The sequence below is a fragment of the Orussus abietinus genome, unplaced genomic scaffold (assembly GCF_000612105.2).
Source record: "Orussus abietinus isolate OABI.00-Male unplaced genomic scaffold, Oabi_2.0 scaffold403, whole genome shotgun sequence".
NCBI classification, from domain to species: Eukaryota; Metazoa; Arthropoda; class Insecta; order Hymenoptera; family Orussidae; genus Orussus; species Orussus abietinus.
In genome coordinates, this window is record NW_019394560.1 from 8720 (window position 1) to 31769 (window position 23050).

Consider the following 23050-nt stretch of genomic DNA (forward strand, 5'->3'; position numbering starts at 1 on the left):
TCGGCAAGGCGCGCTCTTCGGCTTTCACCTTTCGGACTCCTCGACGAGTCGCCCGTTACGGTCAGCGCCGACCGATCTTTCGTGGCTTAGTTTTAGAATCTGTCAGGGAGGCTCCTTACACCTCGCCCTGCCTCCAGTGCGGAATCCAACGATCGCGTCTAGTGACATTTCGGGTGCCACGAGGGTGTCTGGAAGGGAGAGAGAGATGTTTCGCTGAACCCTTCTGAGCAGCTGGTGCCTGCCGAATAAGCGCCACTTACTGGGAGGTGAGAGTCACTTCTTAGACCCTGGGTAGATCCGTTCTTATACCTCGCTTTTAACGTTAAATGACGCCACTAATCCGTAGTATTTAAATAACTAGAATGTACTTTTTGATATTAAAAGTGCCAAATAAGTGCCACTCACTGGGAGGTGAGAATCACTTCTTAGACCCTGGGTAAATCCGTTGTTATATCTCGCTTCTAGTGTTAATTTAGGTCACTAATTCGTAGTATTTAAATAGACGAAATATGTTTTTTGATATTAAAAGTGCCGAATAAGCGCCAATCACTGGGAGGTGAGGGTCACTTTTCTTAGATCCTGGGTAGATCCGTTCTTATACCTCGCTTCTAGTGTTAATTTAGGCCACTTATCCGTAGTATTTAAATAGACGAAATATGTTTTTTGATTATTAAAAGAGTCGAATAAGCGCTACTCACTGGGAGGTGAGAGTCACTTCTTAGATCCTGGGTAAATCCGTTGTTATATCTCGCTTCTAGCGTTAATTTAGGTCACTGATCCGTAGTATTTAAATAGACGAAATATGTTTTTTCATATTAAAAGAGTCGAATAAGCGCCACTTATTTGGGAGGTGGGAGTTACTTCTTAGATCCTGAGTAGATCCGTTCTTATACCTCGCTTTTAACGTTAAATGACGCCACTAATCCGTAGTATTTAAATAACCAGAATGTGCTTTTTGATATTAAAAGTTCCAAATAAGCGTCACTCATTGGGAGGTGGGAATCACTTCTTACCAGGAAAGTATCCCAGGTCGTTCTCACCGATTTGATTTCTTTTATAATTTGTTTAGTAGACTAAAAACTAAGCGACTCGTATTGTTTTTTATCTGCTATTAAACACTTTAAGGGGGTGAAAGCACCATCCGAAGTAAGGCATGTCAAGAGGCGATTTGGCAGTTTCACCCACAAGAACATAATATTTTTTAACCAATCCACCTGGAAAAGCTTTCTCATAACGAAAAATGAAAAATATAATTTTCTCAATTAAAAAAATAATTAAGGGGTAAGCCATCTTTCACAGGCCTTACTTTGGATGGTGGTTTCACCCCCTTAAAGTGTTTAATGGCAGATAAAAAAAATACGTGTCGCTTAGTTTTTAGTCTACTGTAACATTATAAAAGAAATCAAATCGGAGAGATCGACTTGGGATACCTTATTAGATCCTGGGTAGATCCGTTCTTATACCACGCTTTCAGCATTAATTTAGGCCACTAATCCGTAATATTATATTTAAATAGCCGAAATATGTTTTTTGATATTAAAAGAGCCGAATAAGCGCCACTCATTGGAAGGTGAGAGTCACTTCTTAGATCCTGCATAAATCCGTTCATATACCTCGCTTTAAATGTTAATTGGCACCACTAATTTGTATTATTTAAATGGCCGAAATATGTATATTGATATTAAAAGTGAGGTGCGAGCAACCGTAATTTTGTAAGGGTGAAATAATGTATCCTTAAGCGCATAAAAAATGAGCGGCATTTTTCATTGCAGGGACTTCAACCTTTGTGAAGCATTCGAGAGTGAAATTTAAGTGCGTTAGTTAATCCAGGCTTCAATTAATTGCGGCTTGCAGTGTTAGTGGGTTATTGAATGCTTGTACGTGGAAAATTAACAAGTGCCAGTGTGTTTCTTTTCCGGAATCGCGGAGCGTGATTTAATTGAATTGTCCGTTTTACGGTGCAATGAAATTGGCGATTTCTCGCGAGGTGATCGACGGATTGTAAATGTAATCATTAAGGAAGTGGAAGTGCATCTCTTCGGGCTTTCTGCTTCTTTTTTTACACCTTCGTGTAGGGAGGGAAATGAAAATAAAGGCGAAACTAAAGAGGAGACTGATTCTGAGTCACTCAATCCGTCGAAGAACAATTCGCTCTTGTATTTTGAGCGTATCTCGTTAACGATTCGATCGTAGGTTGATGAATTCATCCTTTTCCCCTGTACATTAACAAATTGTCGTAGCACCGAGAACAAGAAATATAGAACGATCTATCCGAAAGGAACACTCTGGGGGTAACAGAATGTTTATCCTTCCGCGATAATTGCAGATAACATTTAAAACAACTAAATGCTATCGGATAAAAATTCATGGAATCGTTTCTTAGAAACTTTCTCCTAGACGATTAATAGTTATTACTCATCGGTTAATCTTCAATACGGAAATCGATATGATTGCAACAAAAGATGGTCCTCAGAGGGGAAGAGGCCACTCCGTGTTCCTTTTCTTCATCCACGAGAGTTAATTACCAATCGGTAATTGCTGAATAATCATTCGGCAATCATAAAATCCCCAAGATATACTCTACTAGCACAAAATATTTGTCCTATATTTTCTACATATTTAACGAATATCGTACATTTTGTAAATATTTAGCAGACATTTGAGATATTTGCGGAACATTTACTTTATAATATTANATGTATTTTTATTATGTTAATAAGTTAAAAAATATTTCTCTATATGTTTATAAATGATTGAAACTAAATATGTCATTGAGATTTTCCACAAATATTGAAAATATCTTCTAATGAAACCTACAAGAAATCTTAAAAAGATCTGTCGCTTGAGATATTTAGCAAAGATTACAAAGAAATATTTAGAAATTATTCTATGCTACTAGGTTATCTTTCAACTAGAAGTGAGTTTTTTTTTGGTCAAGAAACGATGTTTTAACAGAGAAGGTCTTTTAACATGAAACATGAACAATGATAAATGTTATCAAAAATTAATTACTACGTGTTCGTAGCGCGATGTAACACTAGGAAGATAGGAGGCTATTCAGACGTCCGTCTGGAATAAGTTTGTCATCCGAAAGAAATTCGTTGTCGGTAATATTTTTTTTCACCCCGACAGTTATTTCCCAATCTGCACGCTTCTGTTGCTTATAAATTTAATTCCGAGGCCTGTTGCACCTCAACCCAGTCGATTTCACCGTTATGCTTGGTTTTGTGCCGAGAATACGGTGGGGGTCAAGAGAACGGAGTTGGAGCTGACAGAGAGCGGGGGTGGGCGTCGAAGACCGGTTAAACTGTACATACTGTACATACTGTACGTGCTGTATACATTGTATATATCGTATATGCCGTATGTACTGTACCCGGTCGAGCGGCTAAACCTTTTCCAGCTTTTTCTTTTCTCTCCACTTTGTTCCCTCGGGAACGTCGGATCTCCCGGACTCGCCCGATGATTCGGCCAAGAACCCTAGTAGCATAGAATAATTTCTAAATATTTCTTTGTAATCTTTGCTAAATATCTCAAGCGACAGATTTTTTAAGATTTCTTGTAGGTTTCATTAGAAGATATTTTAAATATTTGTGGAAAATCTCAATGACATATTTAGTTTCAATAATTTATAAACATACAGGGAAATATTTTTTAACTTATTAACATAATAAAAATACATTTTTTCCCTCACGACTATTATCGGACACTTCATTTGGTATCAAAAGACACGAGAAATTTTTCTAATATTTTCGTTCCGCTATTTCATTATGGGAGCGAAACGTGTGATTTTGATTTTAAATATTTTTAAAACGTTTTTAATGTATACGGCAGATAATATTTCAAAAATACTTGTGTTAAAATAAAACGAACCCTAGTAGCATAGAATAATTTCTAAATATTTCTTTTTGTAATCTTTGCTAAATATCTCAAGCGACAGATCTTTTTAAGATTTCTTGTAGATTTCATTCGAAGATATTTTAAATATTTGTTGGAAAATCTCAATGACATATTTAGTTTCAATAATGTTTAAACATATAGAGAAATATTTTTTAACTTATTACCATGATAAATTTTACTTCACGACTATTATCGGACACTTTATTTGGTATCAAAAGACACGCGACATTTTTCTAATATTTTCGTTCCGCTATTTCATTATGGGAGCGAAACGTGTGATTTTGATTTTAAATATTTTTAAAACGTTTATAATGTATTCGGCAGATAATATTTAAAAAATACTTGTATTAAAATGAAACAAAATGTTTTGTATATCTGGTAGAAAAATATTATGAAAACACGTGAAGCTAATATTATATAAATATTATAGGGATGATATTTTCTTAAGTAAAGGTTTTGCAAATATTTCAAATCTCTGGTAAATATTTACAAAATGTGGGATATTCATTAAATATATAGAAAATATAGGAGAAATATTTTGTGCTACTAGGGAAGAGGGGATCCGGATCTTCGATTTGTCACAGACATGTTGCGACAGCTCTTCTGGAATCCGCGATTTGCTCTTGGCGAGAGAAAGTACGGTTCGCTTAAGGACGCATGCGTGGAAACGCGTCAAGGAGAGGGGGCGGAGGAAGGAAACTACGAGTTGCTTATTCGAGTGTAAGATGGTCTTCTGCTCCGGATTTCCTGAATCCTTCGTCATTTCGCTCGGATGCGTCCTTGAATGAATTTGCAGAAAGGATCTTACTAACACTACCGGCGGAATTTTTTTTGTATAGGATGAGACATTTCAATCCAGTCATTTTGACTGGTCTTGGTAGTTCTAGTGTTAACTACAAACGTCCTTGGTAACACAAAATATTTTCTAATGATTATATTTTGTCATCTTTGCTAAATATCCCAAGCGATAGATTTTTTAAGATGTCTCGCGGATTTCATTTCAAGATATTTAAAATATTTGCCGAAAATCTGAATGACATTTAATCATTTATAAACATGTATCAGAATTTTATTTTGCTTAATTTATGAACATAGTAAAAATACATTTTTTTCACCTTACGATTAATATCGGACACTTCATTTGGTATATAAAAATCCGGAAAATTTTTGCAATATTTTCGTCCCGCTATGTCGTTGTGGTAGCAAAACATGTGATTTTAATTTTAAATATATTCAAAACCTTTACAATGTATTAGGTAGATAATATTTAAAAAATACTTATATTAAAGTGTGACAGAATGTTTTGTTCGTCTGTATGAAAAATATTATGAAAATACGTGTAGCTAATATTAGACAAATATTATATAAATAATATTCTAAAGTAAACGTTTTGCTAATATCTCAAATGTCTGCTAAATATCTCCAAAATGTACGATGTCCGTTAAATGTATAGATAATATCGGATAAATATTCGTGCTACCAGGGAAGAAATGAGTTCACGAAGATGAGTTAATATATTAAGGAGAAAATGTGTAAATGAAATCCGGGGAGAAAACTGCTCATTGGAGAATAAGATTAGTTTCCGCTCTGATTTCTCGGATCCTTCGTCATTTAAGCCTGGATGAACTGCATCCTTGAATGAATTCGTCGAAAGGATTTTTTTTAACCCTTTCAGGCACAAGGTAACAATTTATCGTTATCTTGTCATGTCCCTGAATATCGTCCTTCTTCCTGGGGATCTCTCCCTAAAAAACACTGTTTGTAAAATGGTTCGTAAAGAGCCCGTGATAAATACACCATCTCGATTTTAAATCACTCTTTCTTATCGAAAATCTGTAAAAATATTTGATTTAGAAGAGAATGTTAATAGCGCGCGGAAGAAGGAAACTGAGTTAATTATTAGAGATTGAAGTTGACATCTATTTCTGTTTCCTGGGTCGGTCATTTCGTGCTTGAATGAGCTTCGTCCTTGAATAAATTCACTGAAAGAGTTTCCGATCATGAATCTGCCCTAGTAGCATAAAATATTTGTCTTATATTTTCTATATATTTAACGAATATCGTACATTTTGTAAATATTTACCAGACATTTGAAATATTTGCAAAACCTTTACTTAAGAAAATNCGATACATGTTTCTAAATGATTAAAACTAGATATGTCATTGAGATTTTCAACAAATATTTTAGATATCTTCGAATGAAATCTACGAGACATCTTAAAAAATCTGTCGCTTGAGATATTTAGCAAGGATTAGAAAAAAAAATTAAGAAATTATTCTCTGCTACTAGGGTGTACGATTCTTCGATTTAGGAAAAATCAATCCACAAGGACAGATCAAAACGGTAAAGGCGATTGTATAGAAATGCGATCCTTGAGCGAGAAATCAGAGTAAAGAAACGAGTTTCTTATCGAATAATAAGGTCTATTCCGATTTCTTGGATCCTTCCTCATTTAACACGTTGAGTGCGGCGTCGGTCCCTGGGGACCGACAATGAACTTTCCGTCTGGGCGGCGTCGGTCCCTTGGGACTGACACGGCATCAAGAATCCTATATATAAAAAATTGTGCCGCCCAAACGGAAAGTTCAGCAAAATCGGTTCCGCGCTCAACGTGTTAAATCACATCCTTGGACGAATTTATTAAAACAATTTCGAAATCAGATTTTGTAAAATCCATCGATTTAAGAAAAATGAACGCCTGAGTGGCAATCCAATTTTTTCACAGAAACAAATCCCTCGTTTAATCATCGATGATTTCTTTTGATCCATCTTAGTAAATAGAAATGAAGATGAATCGTTAAAAAAAAAATCCGATTTATTTTCTGGACATCTGAACATTGCGCACGTTACGTTTATTGAAAGGATGACTCGTCCTTATCACTGGTAATCGTCTTTTGATACGGGAGATATTTCTTTATGGCGTGAAAAGTCATCCACGTGTAGCTTAATGGAAATGCAATCAACGAAAAATTCGAGCGATCCACGTGTAGAACCTTTGATCTAGATCTCTTTATGTTCTTTCAATTGTTTTCTTTCTGTTCCTCTCGTTGTTACAATTTCACCTTTCCACAGCTTCTTGCTCTACTTTTCCAAATGATTTTATGACCCTTTAATTGTTCATGCTAATCATTTTACGATTCCTTTATGAGAACTTCGCTCTAGTTTCACATAATTTTACTGTTTTTTAATTATTGGTTTACATTAAATTAAACGTTGTAAAATTAATTCGAAAAGAATTCTCTTTTCCTTTCGAATTCGAAGTAATGCCAGTTTGCGAAATGATTTTATGACCCTTTCATTGTCCACGCTAATTATTTTACGACCCCTTTACAGGATCGCTTCGCTCTAGTTTCTCTGATTTTTTTTACAGTTTTTTAATTATCCATATACAAAGTACATTAAACCTCGTAACATTATTTTTTAAAAATTTTCTTTTTCAAATTAGTAACAGACACTCCTTTCCATATGATGTTGTTATCCTTCAGTTATCCATACCAATAATTTTACAGTTCTTTTATTATCGATACTCATTAAATAATACCAAATTATTTTTAAACAATTCTCTGTTTTTTCACGTCCATCGTAAATCCAGTTATCAAAATGACATTATCATCGTTCAATTAATCACATTAATTACTTTACATAGTTTCTCAGATCACGGTACAATTATTTCACAATTCTTTAATTATCGTTATAAATTAAATTAAAGCCACTTAAAATAACTTGTAAAAAGTTGTCCCTTGCTTTCCTCGTAGAAAATTTCCGGAGGAAGTTTATTAACAAAATGAAGGATTACACCAATGAATTACTCTTTGTAAAGCATTAACACAACGTCCGGGGATTCATTTATTGCGAAGTATTGCAATCTGCGTCAGCTATCTATCGATCGTAATGTTTTGGAAAAATCGAAAGAAGAGAAAAAAAGAATGAGAGCAATGAGTCGTTTAATCCACCTACGATTCCCCGCGAATCGGCGAGTCGCGATAGCGACTGAATCAACAGAGTTTATCGCGGATTTACTCTTTTTTCCTAATACTCATCCTATCTGTTCAGATATCCCCGAAAGGGTCGGCTATTCAGTTTTTCCTGTGGCTCCTCCGATAATGTCAAAGCCTTTGACAACGATGAGTGTCAATCGACGTCTCTCTCGTGACGTCTTATCCTCGTTCCTCGGCTGACCCTATCACCTGTAATCAGTAAAGAATGACAATGTAAGGTGCGCTCATCAGGAACGTCAGATGTCTGACCTAGTAATAGTTTCACCACTGCGTCATTCAGGTTGTAAAAATTCAACAAATGTTGTTCTATTTCACGTGTGAGAGCGTAATGTGATTTTTTCACTGGGAAATGCGTGATTCCTTAAATATTATTTCTAAGGGAATAAGTGCAATCGGGGTACGAGCTTTTTCTTCGGGTTTTATCGTTATGGTTGGAAGCTTATGACTGAGACATAATACAGGGTTTGCGCAACAGGAATGCATGGCCTTCGTTTTTTTTTTTTTACCACCTCGTCGATGTCTTATATTTAGCAACATTATATTAAATCTCGCTTCCAGGAACGTATAATTAGGATAAAAATATAGATTTAACATTTTTATAGAGGCCCTAGCAAAGAACGCGATGCTCGTGAAATATCAGTTTTAAAAAAAAGACCTTATGAAAGTGTGATATATACATACAAAAAGGTCAAAATATTTGTAAAACTTTTCTCCAAACTGGGTGCACTAAATTATCTAAAACTTTAACACGTGATTATGGAGGCTCCGTGGAAGAGGAAGAAAATGAAATTTTTCGCAAGAAAACATCTTTTATTAGTTCTTGTCCGAGATAAGTACATTTTTTTTTTTGGAGATTTTTTGACATTTGAAAAAAGAAATTTCATGAGCAGCGCGTTATTTCTTAGGGCCTCCAAAATCACGTGTTAAAGTTTGAGATAATTCGGTGCACCCAGTTTGGAGAAAAGTTTTATAAATATTTTCATTTTTTGTTATGTACATATCACACATTCATATCACCTTAAATATTTGGGAATGCCTTAGCATAGATTTCTATATTCGATATGCCCAGATCTCGCAGTAGAATAAAAGACGCCGAAAATAAAAGGCAGCGTGACTCAGTCGATGAAGTTTATCGTCATGCTCTAGGAAAAAAGTTTTAGAAATATTTGGATTTTTTGTTATGTATATATCACACTTTCATATCACCTTAAACATTTAGGGATGTCTCAGCATAGATTTCTATATTCGCTATACCTAGATCTCGCAGTAGAATAAAAGATGCCGAACACAAAAGGAAGTGTAACTCAGTCGATGAAGTTTTCTCGTCATGCTCGAGGGCACCAATCTCCGAGAGACAGGACAGAATATACCGGACAGGAATGTTGGTCGTGTACGGCGAAGACAAGTAGAAGGTCCGACCATCGACCACCATTCTCCCCTTCGGATAATTCTCTCTTTCGCCCTTACTCCCCTTATTCCCCTGTCCGTCGATTTTTCTCCATCTTTGCAATTTCTTCTCCGCCTTTCTACAGCTTTACGGCCTCAAAAACGAAAGGAGCGATCGGCCAATTCTTCGAGTCTGCGAGACGAAAAAATATTCGAGAAAGAAAGGGAGACCTTGCTACGGGTTGCTACAAATACGCGTTAAAGTATCTCCGAAAAAAAATATCCGTAAATTATTCAATGAAAAAATCCACGACGAGTCTTTCGATATATGTTTATAAACGATTAAAACTAAACATGTCATTGTGATATTCAACAGATATTTTAGATGTCTTCATTTGGAATCTACGAGACATGTTAAGAAAATCTCTCGCTTGTGATATTTAGCAAAGATTACGATATCCGAAATATTTGTTGAAAATCTCAATGATACATTTAGTTTTAATAATTTAGAAAGATGTATCGAAATTATATGTTTCACCGGATAAACATATAAGAATATATTTTTTTACTTTAAGATTATTACCGGACACTTCTTTTAGTATCGAAAAACACGAGGAATTTTTGCAGTATTTTCATTATCACAGCACAAAGTGTGATTTTGATTTTAAAGATTGTCAAAGCGTTTGTAATGTATTCGGCAGACGATATTTAAAAAATACTTACATTAAAATGTAACGAAATGTATTGTATATCTATAAGAAAAATATGACGAATACACGCGGAGCTAATAGTATGCAAATGTTCTAAAAATAATATCTTATAGTATATATTGTGCAAGGTTTCCAAATATTTATAAAATTTACGATATTCGTTAAATATATAGGAAGTATGAGAGAAATATTTTGTGATACCAGGGATGCTTCAGAACATTCGGAACATTCGAGGAACAATCGAACCGCGGCTAAGTGACGTGGGAACATTCGCAAGGTATTTTATGCGTCACCGGAGGAATCTCTCCCGGATTTACTAGACGGAAAAAATAAATGTCAGCGAGCCGTATCGAACGACCTCGGGCGCGGATCCGTGCATCCGGGGGTCCTGCTCGTGGGGATTGATTTTTCCGGGGGCCCCCTTCGACCTCGGGCTCGTGGTCGATCTCCTGGTCCGCACCTAGAAGGTCCCTGACCAGGCTGGCCAGGACCTCTCCCTAGAAGGCCGGCCGTAAATCTTCCTGTCGCGGGCGCAGCCTCCTACGGGGGGAAGCGATCCCGAGAAAGAGTGGAGAGCAACTGGCAAAAATCCTAGAATGAGTAATAGGAAGGAAAAAGAATGGCAAAGTGGGCACGAGGGAGGAGCGAGCACCGTGACGGCTGGGTGGAGGGCAGTAGCCCGACAGTGGACGTCCTTGCTACGTTATCCGAGCAACGCCGCCGCGCCGGTCCCGGACCGTTCCTTTCACTTTTAGCTCTCTTTTAGACTCCATGGACCTCGGGAACAAAGATACACTCCCGTCCGAGAGACCCAAGAACGACTTCTGTACCGAAGTGCAGCGAACCCTGGCCATGCCTCTGAGCCGTAGCCCGGAAACGCTCGTTGCTCCTGCGCGGTGCTGGCGAAAATTCCTGCTGTTGAACCTTGGACAATTTTTTTTTTTTTTTAGAAATGTAGCAGACCCGTCGCGATGAAACCTAATATATGGATAGAGAAAAGTGGGGTCCGAAGTGAGGAATTTTGAGAGGGTTAATATTCACGAATTGAAACGCTCGTTGCTCCTGCGCGGTGCTGGCGAAAATTCCTGCTGTTGAACCTTGGACAATTTTTTTTTTTTTTTAGAAATGTAGCAGACCCGTCGCGATGAAACCTAATATATGGATAGAGAAAAGTGGGGTCCGAAGTGAGGAATTTTGAGAGGGTTAATATTCACGAATTAGCTTGGACAATTATCTTCTTCATACCACTCGGAAACGCTCGCCACTCCTGTGCGGTGCTGGTAAAAATTCTTGCTGTTCAACCTTGAACAATTTTTTTTAGACATGTAGCGGACCGGTGGCGATGAAACTTAACATATGGATAGAGAAATGTGGGGTTTGAAGTGAGGAATTTTGAGAGAGTTAATATTCACGAATTAGCTTGGACAACTATCTTCTCCATACCACTCGGAAACGTTCGCCCCTCCTGCGCGGTGCTGTAGAAAATTCTTGTTGTTGAACCTTGAACAATTTTTTATTTAGAAATCTAGCAGGCCGGTCACAATGAAACTTAACATATAGCTAGAGAAATGTGGGATTTGGGGTGAGGAATTTTGAGAAAGTTAATATTCACGAATTAGCTTGGACAACTATCTTCTTCATAGCACTCGGACACGTTCGCCACTCCTGCGCGGTTCTGGCGAAAATTCTTGCTGTTGAACCTTGGACAATTTTTTTTTTAGAAATGTAGCCGGCCGATCGCGATGAAACCTAACATATGAATAGAGAAATATGGGATCCGAAGTGGGGAATTTTTACAGGGTTAATATTCACGAATTAGCTTGGACAACTATCTTCTTCATACCACTCGGAAACGCTCGCCACTCCTGCGCGGTGCTGGCGAAAATTCTTGCTGTTGAACCTTGAACAATTTTTTATTTAGAAATCTAGCAGGCCGGTCACGATGAAACAACATATAGCTAGAGGAATGTGGGAGCTGAGTTAGGGAATTTTTTTGATGGTTATTTTTCACGGATTAATGCCCTAAAGGTTGTATATCCTTCACGGACTAGCGCGGGCAACGATAATTTTAGCTACCGTTCTTTGAAAAATTCCTTCTTCCGAACTAAACAGTGAAATTTAATACGTAGGTGGAGGAATATGGAATCTCAATTAGGAAATTTTTCAGAAGGTCGATTTTTACAGGTTCTCGGCTTCCTTGCCACGGCCAGGAAACAGCGTCAGCGCGGGATACCAACAGAAATGCTTATTTGTAGTGACTTGAAGAATTAAATTCGGAGCTTCAAGTGAATACAAATTCGGAATTATTGCGAAACTTAGTGTTCTAATGGCGGCCAGACATAACATGCAAATGAAGAAATCCTAGATCTAGTTTCTAGAATCTTTCTGAGGGTCAATTGTCATGGACTTGCCTTCTTCGAGCGATATGGAGTATAAAGTCAGTAGAATTCGATATCGTGACAAACTGAAATGAAGAAAACTAAATGTTTATTACCGAAAATCATACTTTACGTTATTAAGGTGATAGAATGACTCTTTCATGTCCCCTTAATCCCCTCCCTTATATCTAATACCGAATTATATCTGCCCCGAGTAATTTGTAAGATACGGCAATCCGTCAACAAATTAGGCAAAGGGTTAATAGATTTATGAGATAAAAAATCTTCAATTTGTTAGGAAAATTATATGTATTAGAAAGTAAAGTAAATATGTAAAGGAATAATGCATGATGCATGAACGGAAAATTGCTAATACAGCCTTCAAGCGCGAAAATAGACGAATCTAGTCGGATTCTTGAGTAGAAAGTCGAAATTGCTCTCGTGGCTGACCACGGTTTTACGAGGTCCGGCACAATGATCGCTGTCCTGTCAACAATGTGGCGGTAGAATTGTTGACGTGACAGTGAAACGTGCCGTCGAATGCCCAGACCAGAAGTGGATACGGTATAGTAAGTCGTGCTTACCTACGTAAGCACGTACAATGGAGGACAGGAATGCCTCCCCTGCAGATACGGCATCGCCTGTGCAGGATGGGAGGGCATTGATGTCTCCCAGTGTACAATGGCGGACATAAATGCCTCCCCTGCAGATACGGCATCGCCTGTGCAGGATGGGAGGGCATTGATGTCTCCCAGTGTACGTAATTGCCGCTTTCCACTCAGCTGGCCCGACTTACTTATTCCCGCGTGTGCACGAAACTTCTTGGATAAGCGATTTCTTCTGTAACATGTCTATATATATTTATTTATTTATATATTTATATTGCAGAATTCCGAACGTTAAACTTCACTCCAGCATAATTTCCTAGATCAGTCGCAGCTAATAGTCGTAATTCCAGCTTTCCTCGAATAGGATGTGTAATAGTAATTCATGAAATTAACGCTAAGGGCTGGTTGCACCAACAACCTCAAATAGTGTTGCTAATTTAGACTTATTAATTCATTATTAACATTTAATCACAGGTTCACTTAATCTCTGCTGTACTGACAGATATTTAATAAAGGTTAACTAATATTAGATAACGGGTGGAAGTTATACATCTGGATTATCTATTGCTTTCTAGTTGGTACAAAACGATTAATGTTTTTATAGATAGACTGCTTGTAATCTCACCTCATTAACATATTGTTAATTACTCACGGAAAAAATGTATTGAATAGAATAGAAGTTAGAAGTGTGGACATTTTTTTGTTAGATGTATCAGAGCTTGTGATTTATTCGATGCAGACATTTTTAACAAGCTTCTTTTCCATGTTTGATATGTAGCATATGTATAATATATGTACGCACTAATTATTAAAATTTACATTTAGGTGTTACGAGTAAAGGGTAACGCGTTACATATTTCAAGTTTATTTAGAATAGACCGAATTTGTTAATCGCCTTTAATAACCTACTTGATATCTCATGATGTCATTTTCCTCGTGTCCTACAAACGATGTTTGCAACATCGTCTCACATCAGTTTCGACACTGTTTTAATCTCGATTACAGCATTAATCGAAGGATCTTGACAGATTAGTTAACAACGATTTCTCAATACTCGGTTAGTTGTAATCAGGGTTGGTGCAACTGAAAATCTCTTACTTCGTAATTAGTCAATTACAGTTAACTAACGTAGTACACTGATCATGGTTGGCGCAAACGGCCCTAAAGCTTGTAGCAATATTTTAAGCCTCCAGGAGGACTTACGGCTTAATAATTAATAATTTCCCAGGAAGATGTCGAAGAGCCAGCAACAAAATGGCGTCGGGCCTGGAAACGGCGGAGGCGTGGGCGGCCCTGACGACTTCTCGGACGACGAAAGCACACCTTTGACCCAGGATTATGGCGGCAGGTAGTTATCCTGGAAAGTCAATTATCGTTAATCGTAAAACCTTATTTTAGTGACGATAATTCAGGAGTCGTAAATAATCCGTGCTTTAATAGCCAGCGAACGGTCCTGGAAACGAAAGGATGGGACGTCTTCAGGGACCCTCCCCAGAAGATCGACTCGGGGTCGATGGCGAACCAGAAGTGCCTCGAGGCCACCGTCCAAATCACCAAGGTCCTCGTCTACTTCTTCGTCTTCATCATAGTCCTGGGCAGCGGCGTCATAGCTAAGGGGACCGTATTATTCATGACTTCCCAGCTCAAGGCCGGAAGGACCATGGTTTATTGTAATCGACAGTTAGGTGAGAAATAATTAATCTCCGTTTTAAACTACTCGAAGAGACACTTTTTAACTCCTTTTCTCGAGATATCAAATTAACCATGGTTTCCTGTAATCGACAATTACGTGAGAAATAATTAATCTACGTTTGAGAGTACTCGAGGAGACACTCTTGTGATATCCAATTAACCATGGTTTACTGTAATCGACAGTTACGTGAGAAATAATTAATCTCCGTTTTAGAGTACACGAGGAGACACTTTTTAACTCGTTTTCTTGAGATATCCAATTAAGCTACATAGTTTTAGTTTGTAATATTGCCGTAAGCAGCATAAACCAGACCGAAGGACGTTGATATAAATACTACATCGAAAAAAATTGGTAAATATTTAAAAATACATGAGGAGATATTACAAAAATATAGAAAATTAGAGTGCATAAGATGACGTTTATTAATTACTTTTGTGTAGCTGTTTACGTTTCTGAAAATTATATGTCGCTTTAGCGAAATGTCAATTGAAAGGGTTTCATGATACCTTGGAAATATTATCCGGATAAAATTACGCTCAGAATTAGGCGCAGTATATTATTTTCTATATTTCTTCTTACCTTTATGGGAAGATATTTTCGAAACTGCCTACTTTTAGTTCGGTACTTACTTAGATGAGAAAAAGGAGGAGTAGTTCAAGATCCATGCTTCAGGGTGGTCGGGGGTCACTTCATAACTTATATTATTCCAAGAATACCCAAGCGCTTATAAGGCTTCACCCTCATATATGTATACGGTGCGAAACTCTACCGAATGTTTTTGTATTAAAACGGCATAAACTCCACTCTATTAAAAGGAATTTCCAAATATTGAATTACGGGTGAAAAGATAACGAACTAAAGATGAAAAACGTATAATGTACAGAAAGGTACATATTCATAATTTTTGTACACGCAGAAAAAGATTTTAGTTCAAGGTCCAAAATCGTTTGATTGACTGCATTCAGTTCTTTTCCGAAAATGTTTCGGTTGAGTGAACCGAATTTTAATTCACTCGACCAAATTCGTTTGTCCCCGCTAAAGTGTTTTGGTTAAATCGTTTCGTTGATTTCAGATAATATTTCAGTGAGTAAGCCGAATTAAATTAAATTAAATTAATTGTTTAAATGTAGCAATTTACTTTAATACTTGGGGGTGATCTTCCATAACATTTTGTGTAATCAATGAAAAGTTATTAACCAACGGATTCTCTTGTGTCCACCAAATATTCGGTTGTCCAGATGATAATCATGTTCTATGGTTGTACTAACATAAATTGTATCGATTTAATCAAACACACCATTATGTTGATTTCGTCAACATGTGCGTTCAAGGTATTCCTCGACATTTTGGAAAGCTTTCCACTGCGCAGAGGATTTCTCGTATTTTTACGTAATTTTATATGAATATCTTTTGTAATCCGTCTGTTTTTAGGTCGCGATAAGCAATTCGTCGTGCAGTTACCCGAAGAGGAGAGGATAGCCTGGATCTGGTGCATCGTTATCGCTTTTGCAGTCCCCGAATTTGGGACGCTGGTGCGCAGCATTCGCATTTGCATATTCAAATCCTGGAAAAAGCCACCTTCCAGTCATTTTCTACTTGTCTTCTTGATGGAGACTTTGCACGTCGTTGGCCTAGCCTTGATGTTCTTCGCGGTACTTCCGGAGCTGGACGTTGTCAAGGGAGCCATGCTCACGAATTGCGTGTGCTTCATTCCCGGAGTCCTCGGTACATAAATTAAAGATAATCAATGAAAATCATGCGAACCCTAAAAACTGAAAGCAATAATTCCAATTATAGAGAGAATAGCTGATAAATTCGCATCGATTAATTAAATTTGGGAAAAAGAGAGCATCGAAGTCTCCTTGCAAAGAGGAAGAACAAGGACGGGTCGTCCTTTGCCTTTTTTCCTCCCCAATTTCAACAGTTATATATATTTATTTTATTTAATTATGCGAATTTCTGTTTGAACGAACAAGAAAAACAATTGCAGAAAGAGTTACTGATAAATTCGTGTTGATTAATTGAATTGAAAAAGAAAAAGATTCACAGATTTTCTCTTGACGGGCAAGACCAAGGACGAATCGTTCTGGTTTCTCTCCTTCCCCAGTTTCGCCTTGTGCTTTATTTTTTTTATTCTTTTGTTATCCGAATATAGGTTTGGATTGGAATATAAATCGTTTCATTTTGCAGGTCTTCTTTCGAGGAATAAAAACAAGGACGAGTCGAGGAGGTTCGTCCTTGTACTAGTCGACCTGGCTGCGCTGGCCGCCCAGGCAACAGGATTCTTCGTTTGGCCTCTTCTCGACAGCTCCAGATCGTCCTTATGGCTGATCCCACCGGCTCTAATATTTGTTTCCTGTGGCTGGTGGGAAAATTACGTCTCCATGCAGAGTTCCGTCGGTAATGCCCAGCTCTTCAGCTACTGTACAAACCGGAAGCTATTTGTTTCCCTCTCAATACGTTTTTTTGCTCTCGTGATTATTTCAACATTTTCCAATACACGTGAACGAAGAATATACAATACTTATTACTTCAAAACATCGGTGCGTGGCCTTCCCTCGCGTTCGAACTGAAACCTCTAAATTAAAAAGATTCATTAGATATTATTAATTTTTCATAATTATTCTGTAACGATTTGTGCCGTCACTCGTTCGGTACTGGTCGTTTTGGACGGTACTATTTTTCTTCATTAATTGAGATTATAATTGAGGAAGTAACACATCCACGTTAACGAAGACATTTACACAAATCGTGTCAGTGCTAAAATACAAAAATGAGTGTGTACAGTAACTAATTATTAAAAAAAAAAAGAAAAAATTAAAAAGGTCTCACTTTTCGAAATGGATTTCTTTCGTAACATATGAACCAACACGTACTACTGTTCCGTAAGAAGTTTCATATAAATAAAATATTCTGGTGGTCCGTATCGTATCTCACGATTCATTTTCAATTTTAGGGCTGATAAGGACCCTGGCCAGGGTGAAGAAGGAGCTGAGGTTGACGAGATACTTCACTTATATGTTCGTGGCGATATGGAAAATCGTGGCCTTCTTCCTCAGCACGATGGTCATCTTGCACATGAAAGGAGACAACATCGGCTACTTGTTCACGATGTTCGGCACTGCGTTTAGTAGTCATAAAATCGTAGTTACGGCCATTCAGCCGAATTTGGGTTCCGGCACCTCACCTCTAGGAGTGATTCCTGACCTAGCCGAAATCTTGCCCAATGGCGAGACCGAAACCGTGAATGCAGATTTCAACACGCCGATTTACGTGCTCCTGCTGCAGATCTTCGGCGCATACTTCGTTTACGTCTTCGGTAACATGCGTAGAAATTTAATAATTATTCCCCCCGCGTGGAAGAATGAATCCCAAATAGAAATTCATGATCAACCTGTGATGAGGAAAATCGATTTACAAACAATTTACAGACCGTTTGCTACATGAACTGTCTGCAATATATGTCCACACATATTGCAGAATAAATTTAAACAGAAATTTGCGGATTATCGCACACTCGAGTCATATGCCAGTTGTGCCGTAATCGACATTTATCAGCTGAAGATATTTATCAAGAGCATCATTCCATGACTTTAATTTGCGGACATTGTATGAAGTTAGTTAATGCTATAAAATTGAGCTAAATATGACGTTGTTCCATGTTCCCCTTTCCATCACGCCATGACTCAAGTATGAGCTACAGAGTCTGAAATTGTTTATCGGCAATGCGTGATATAAATTTAGCTGTACGTATGCGTATAAACATTGGGACATTGCAGGTACTTAACTTTGTTTCAAATTTAAGTACTTTATAGGAACCGTTTAAAATCAATGGAAGAACGTTTGGTATGAAGTAAAATATTTTGGAATTTACGGGAAATTGTTAGAAACCGTTGTTGCAAAAAAGTTAATGCGCTCCTGCATGACATCGTCATTCGTCGTATAGAATCAGTATGAATCGGTTTTGAATGAAGGAATTCGTGTGGCTCGATTTCCGGGCGGATTCATCTTGAAACCCTTTTTATTCTGCTCTGTTAATTTATTCTATTTCTCGGTTTTAGGTAAATTCGCGTGCAAGATCCTGATCCAAGGCTTCAGCTACGCGTTCCCTGTGAACCTGACGATCCCGGTTTGCATATCGCTTCTGATAGCAGCTTGTGGTCTGCGAAACGAAGACCCCTGTTTCTTTCATGGGACTATTCCCGACTATCTCTTCTACGAGTCGCCGCCACTTTATTTTCTAAACGACTTCGTCTCGAAGCAATACGCCTGGGTTTGGTTACTCTGGTTGCTCTCGCAAACATGGATTACTTTGCACATATGGACGCCGAAATGCGAACGTCTCGCTGCGACCGAAAAGCTCTTCGTTGTCCCGATGTACGATAGTTTATTGATAGACCAGTCCATGGGACTAAATCGAAAAAGAGACGACCAGCCAGAAGTCAAAGTCGAGGTGAGTCTAATTCCGTTTTTCTCAAATTTATTTAACGTCCTCCTAGAATTTCTTCTCCAATTCCCATTGAACGCCAAACCTAACAGTTACATAACTTAACACTAACAAATAACATTACGTTTGTTACAATGTAATAACCTAACAGTTACGTAACATAGAGCTAACTAGTTACATGACATTTGTTACAATGCAGTAACTTAACAGTTATGTAACATGGAGCTAACAGGTTACATAACATTTGTTAGTATCATATCTATATAAATGTAGCATAACTTTGTTACTCTCATCTTACATTATGTTACTGTCCTGATATTACTGTGTATATGCAGCACATACTTCTAACAAAACAAAACTACATTGGTGCTAACTGTCATTTATTTTATTACATCGTCATCGTCATTGTCATAATTCATCGTCAAATGTCATAAGATTAATATATGTCATATTTTGTTTACTACTCGTATGAAAACATGTGACTAATTCATACGCGCATATACATTATCGGTCATTGTTTGCTAGTCGAATGAAATCCTAGTTGTCTTTAAGTAAAATCAGATAGTTTATCGTTACACCATTTCATTGAAAGTCTGATTTGTCATTTAATATCTATTTAACTATTGCCAAGTACCAACAAATAATTAAAAATAAAAAATTATATAAATTTGGATAAAATTACGTGATCTTTTTTATTAAATGTATGAAAAATTAATATTCTTTTAAGGTAACTGAAATTATAACATTAATATAACATGTTACCTTACTGAGTGGGAAATAATATCTAACATCTAACCTCCATGTTACTTTTATGCTACATAACATGTTAGTTTTGAAAACGTAACATTTACCCAACAGTTATATAAGAGTGTTCACTGGGTTATAGTGTTTGTTCTCCCTACCAATCACCGTATCATAGTTGCATAACACTGAAATAACTTAATATACAAAGAAAGTTATTAAAAGAATACATTAATATTATATAATATGGAATTATTACCGTTTCATAACATTATTAGAAATTTGTATTAACGTTTTATTATTAACGTAACGCATAATGTGTTACCCATATATTATGTGCATATTACGTTATTAGTTTTATAACGGTGTTACATAACTGCGTAAAAAAAAGCAATATGCATTACACGTGCATGTAATATGACATATGGAATGGTTTTCATTGTCGCTGTACTAAACAATACTTAAGGGTATAATTTTTATTAGGTTAATACTTCTAGATACATTACACTTGATGTTTTCTTATCTGAGGGTAGTGATATAAATTATGCATCCTTCTTCCTCAACCGCGATAAGGTGATAAGGTGAGGAGTGATTATTCGAGCCACAACGGGAACAATGGAGTTAATTCACATTTTTGTTCGTCACTAGGCTTCCTGATGTGATAGAATAATGATAGAACAATACAACAAATTCTATATCACTCGCAAGATCATAAGAAACATATCTATACAAATCCAATAAAAAACAATCCAGTAGATTTCTAGATTACCGGGAACATACAAACGTACAATCTTACGTCTTTGTATATTAATATACATTTTTATTTGCACCGATTATGTAGTATTTTTATTTCAGGACCTAGCCGAGATAGAGAAAGAAAAAGGTGACGGTGACTATGAAACGATTTACGAGCAGACCGATGGATCCAATACACCTCCAACCACGGTAAAAAGTAGTGATCACGTTACGAGGATATACGCTTGTGCCACTATGTGGCACGAGAACAAGGAGGAGATGATAGAGTTCTTGAAGAGCATCCTGAGGCTCGACGAGGACCAGTGTGCGAGAAGAGTGGCGCAGAAATATCTCAAAGTGGTCGACCCGGATTACTACGAATTCGAAAGTAAGGTCTAGTCGCCAAATCGTTCACTTCCAATCTTAGTCAATTTTTCAACGAGTACCGAATTCTTTAACACGTTGAACGCCACGGTGGTCAACAGTGCATATCGGTTGCCGTTCACTGGTGACCAACCTATTAACACATTTGCGACCGCTGACGTGAATTCACGTCTTTTCAAGTTCTATTCCTGGTTGCCGTTGATGTGAATTCACGTCATTTTAAATTCTACTCCTGATTGCCGCTGACGTGAATCACGTCCTGCTTAGTTGGCTCACTAATTGTATACAAGTTTGCGGCAACCAGTTTCAGAATTTCATTATTTTCGCCGGTACTCAGTATTTGAAACGGAAAAAATATTCCGGTCGCGAAAGTGTTAAGGTGATATGAAAGAGTCAGCCTATATATATCTGAGAAGTCAATTGGTTGATAAAAATAATCTCCGAATTTGGTGTATTGATTCGTTTCAAATTTTACCACGGGAATATGGAAGCCCTAAAGTAGGTCCTGAAATTCATGAAATTTCATTTTACATAAAAAAATTCATTTATTTATCGTGGACTAGAACCAACATGGCGTGGTCCCGGCACGTTTTCGATGTTTTACGCTTCTTGAAGGCTTAGAATCAAAAATCAAGCTGAAAATGAACCCAGCTTGAACAATTTAGAATACCGTAGAAATGGAATATTACAGAGTCAGATGGGAAAATGTGGAAAATACTTTTACCAACGATTGCAAGAGAATGCTTGTCCCGGGGCTAACGCGTGTCTGGAGCAAAAATTTAATTGCAGCTAAACAACACAGATGGCGACGTTGGTCCTAAACAGTCGTTAGAATAATGAATTCCACAGTTTTAGGTCGATCTCTTCGTCAGTACTTTATCGAAATGACATATGGAACGCTTTAGTTCGTATAATTCTTAACGTAGACTGTAAAAGATTTCAAAGACTGATTTCAGAAGGGCTTCACTTCACCCTAATAACATTATATTTCCGATTTTCATAATTGCTCCGTGTCGTTCCAGCGCACATTTTCTTCGACGACGCCTTCGAGCTCTCCGATCACGACGAAAACGAGTCACAAGTGAACCGATTTGTCAAGCTGCTGGTCGGGACATTGGATGAGGCTGCATCGGATGTGCACCAAACTCGAATGCACGTCAGAGCCCCGAAAAAGTATCCCACGCCGTACGGTGGTCGTTTGGTTTGGACACTTCCTGGAAAGACGAAGATGATCGCCCATCTGAAAGACAAGAGCAAGATTCGACACAGGAAGCGGTGGAGCCAGGTAAAGCACTCGTATAGAAAAATATGTTCAAAAGCAGGAATAAAGAAAACAGCGTCATATTTCGAAAAAGAAAAATCTGAGAAACTGCAATTTCGGCATCTTCGGACGGTTACCGACATTGCAGTTTCTCGGAATTTTCTCGAATTCGCTATAAGGACATCTCTGAAGCTTCGATAAGTGAATGTCTAACAAGGGAACATTCCCAAGTGTCCGCCTCCGATCTTATTGAGTTCCATATATGTTGAAGAACACAAAAATCTAAGAGACACGTGTTTTTTTATATCTGCAATGGTCCACAATTAAGGGGTGAAACAACCCTCCAAAGTTTAGGGAAAAATCGGTTTTTTAAATATTTTTCGTAGGAGCAGTGGATTGTTACAGTATTGGTTATACTATTACTATTACAGTAGTATGCTATTACTGTAGTAGTTATAAAAATCAATGACATTTTTAAGAATGACCACGTTGACACGAATTATGTACGATGAATTGGTCACGATATAACCCAATAAAGGTAGTCGGGATATACCCTAATACCACCTACATTCATGGTTTACAACCGATGTGTAAATGTTTATTGGTAAAAAGCAAAAAACACGTATTTCTTAATTTTTTGCGAGCAATCACATCGCGTAAGTGGAACTTAAGTAGGAGTGCTTGTGTAATGGATATTACAAAAAAATGTCACCTGAAGGATAGTTCACCCCCTTGAGGGGGTGCAACATTGCTGAACAATATTGTGTTGTCACCGTCCTTATACAGAATACGTTTATGCAAAGTTTCG

At 37.4% G+C, this 23050-nt stretch overlaps 1 protein-coding gene across 3 annotated transcripts in view; it reads left to right on the plus strand.

The window, feature by feature from the left end:
• Window positions 1-23050, plus strand: part of LOC105701456 — a 35522-nt gene continuing 12472 nt past the window's right edge. For 2 of the 3 annotated variants that reach the window (XM_012428206.1, XM_012428204.1), the window contains exons 1-9: window positions 1-266; window positions 14210-14329; window positions 14422-14666; window positions 16106-16399; window positions 16865-17074; window positions 17631-17993; window positions 18736-19127; window positions 20718-20985; window positions 22004-22266. In XM_012428206.1, coding sequence (XP_012283629.1) covers window positions 14214-14329; window positions 14422-14666; window positions 16106-16399; window positions 16865-17074; window positions 17631-17993; window positions 18736-19127; window positions 20718-20985; window positions 22004-22266 — 2151 coding nt within the window. In that variant the 5' untranslated portion in view covers window positions 1-266; window positions 14210-14213. Of the gene's footprint in view, window positions 267-8149; window positions 8180-14209; window positions 14330-14421; window positions 14667-16105; window positions 16400-16864; window positions 17075-17630; window positions 17994-18735; window positions 19128-20717; window positions 20986-22003; window positions 22267-23050 lie in introns of those variants that run through there. The other variant, XM_012428205.2, reaches the window with a different exon arrangement.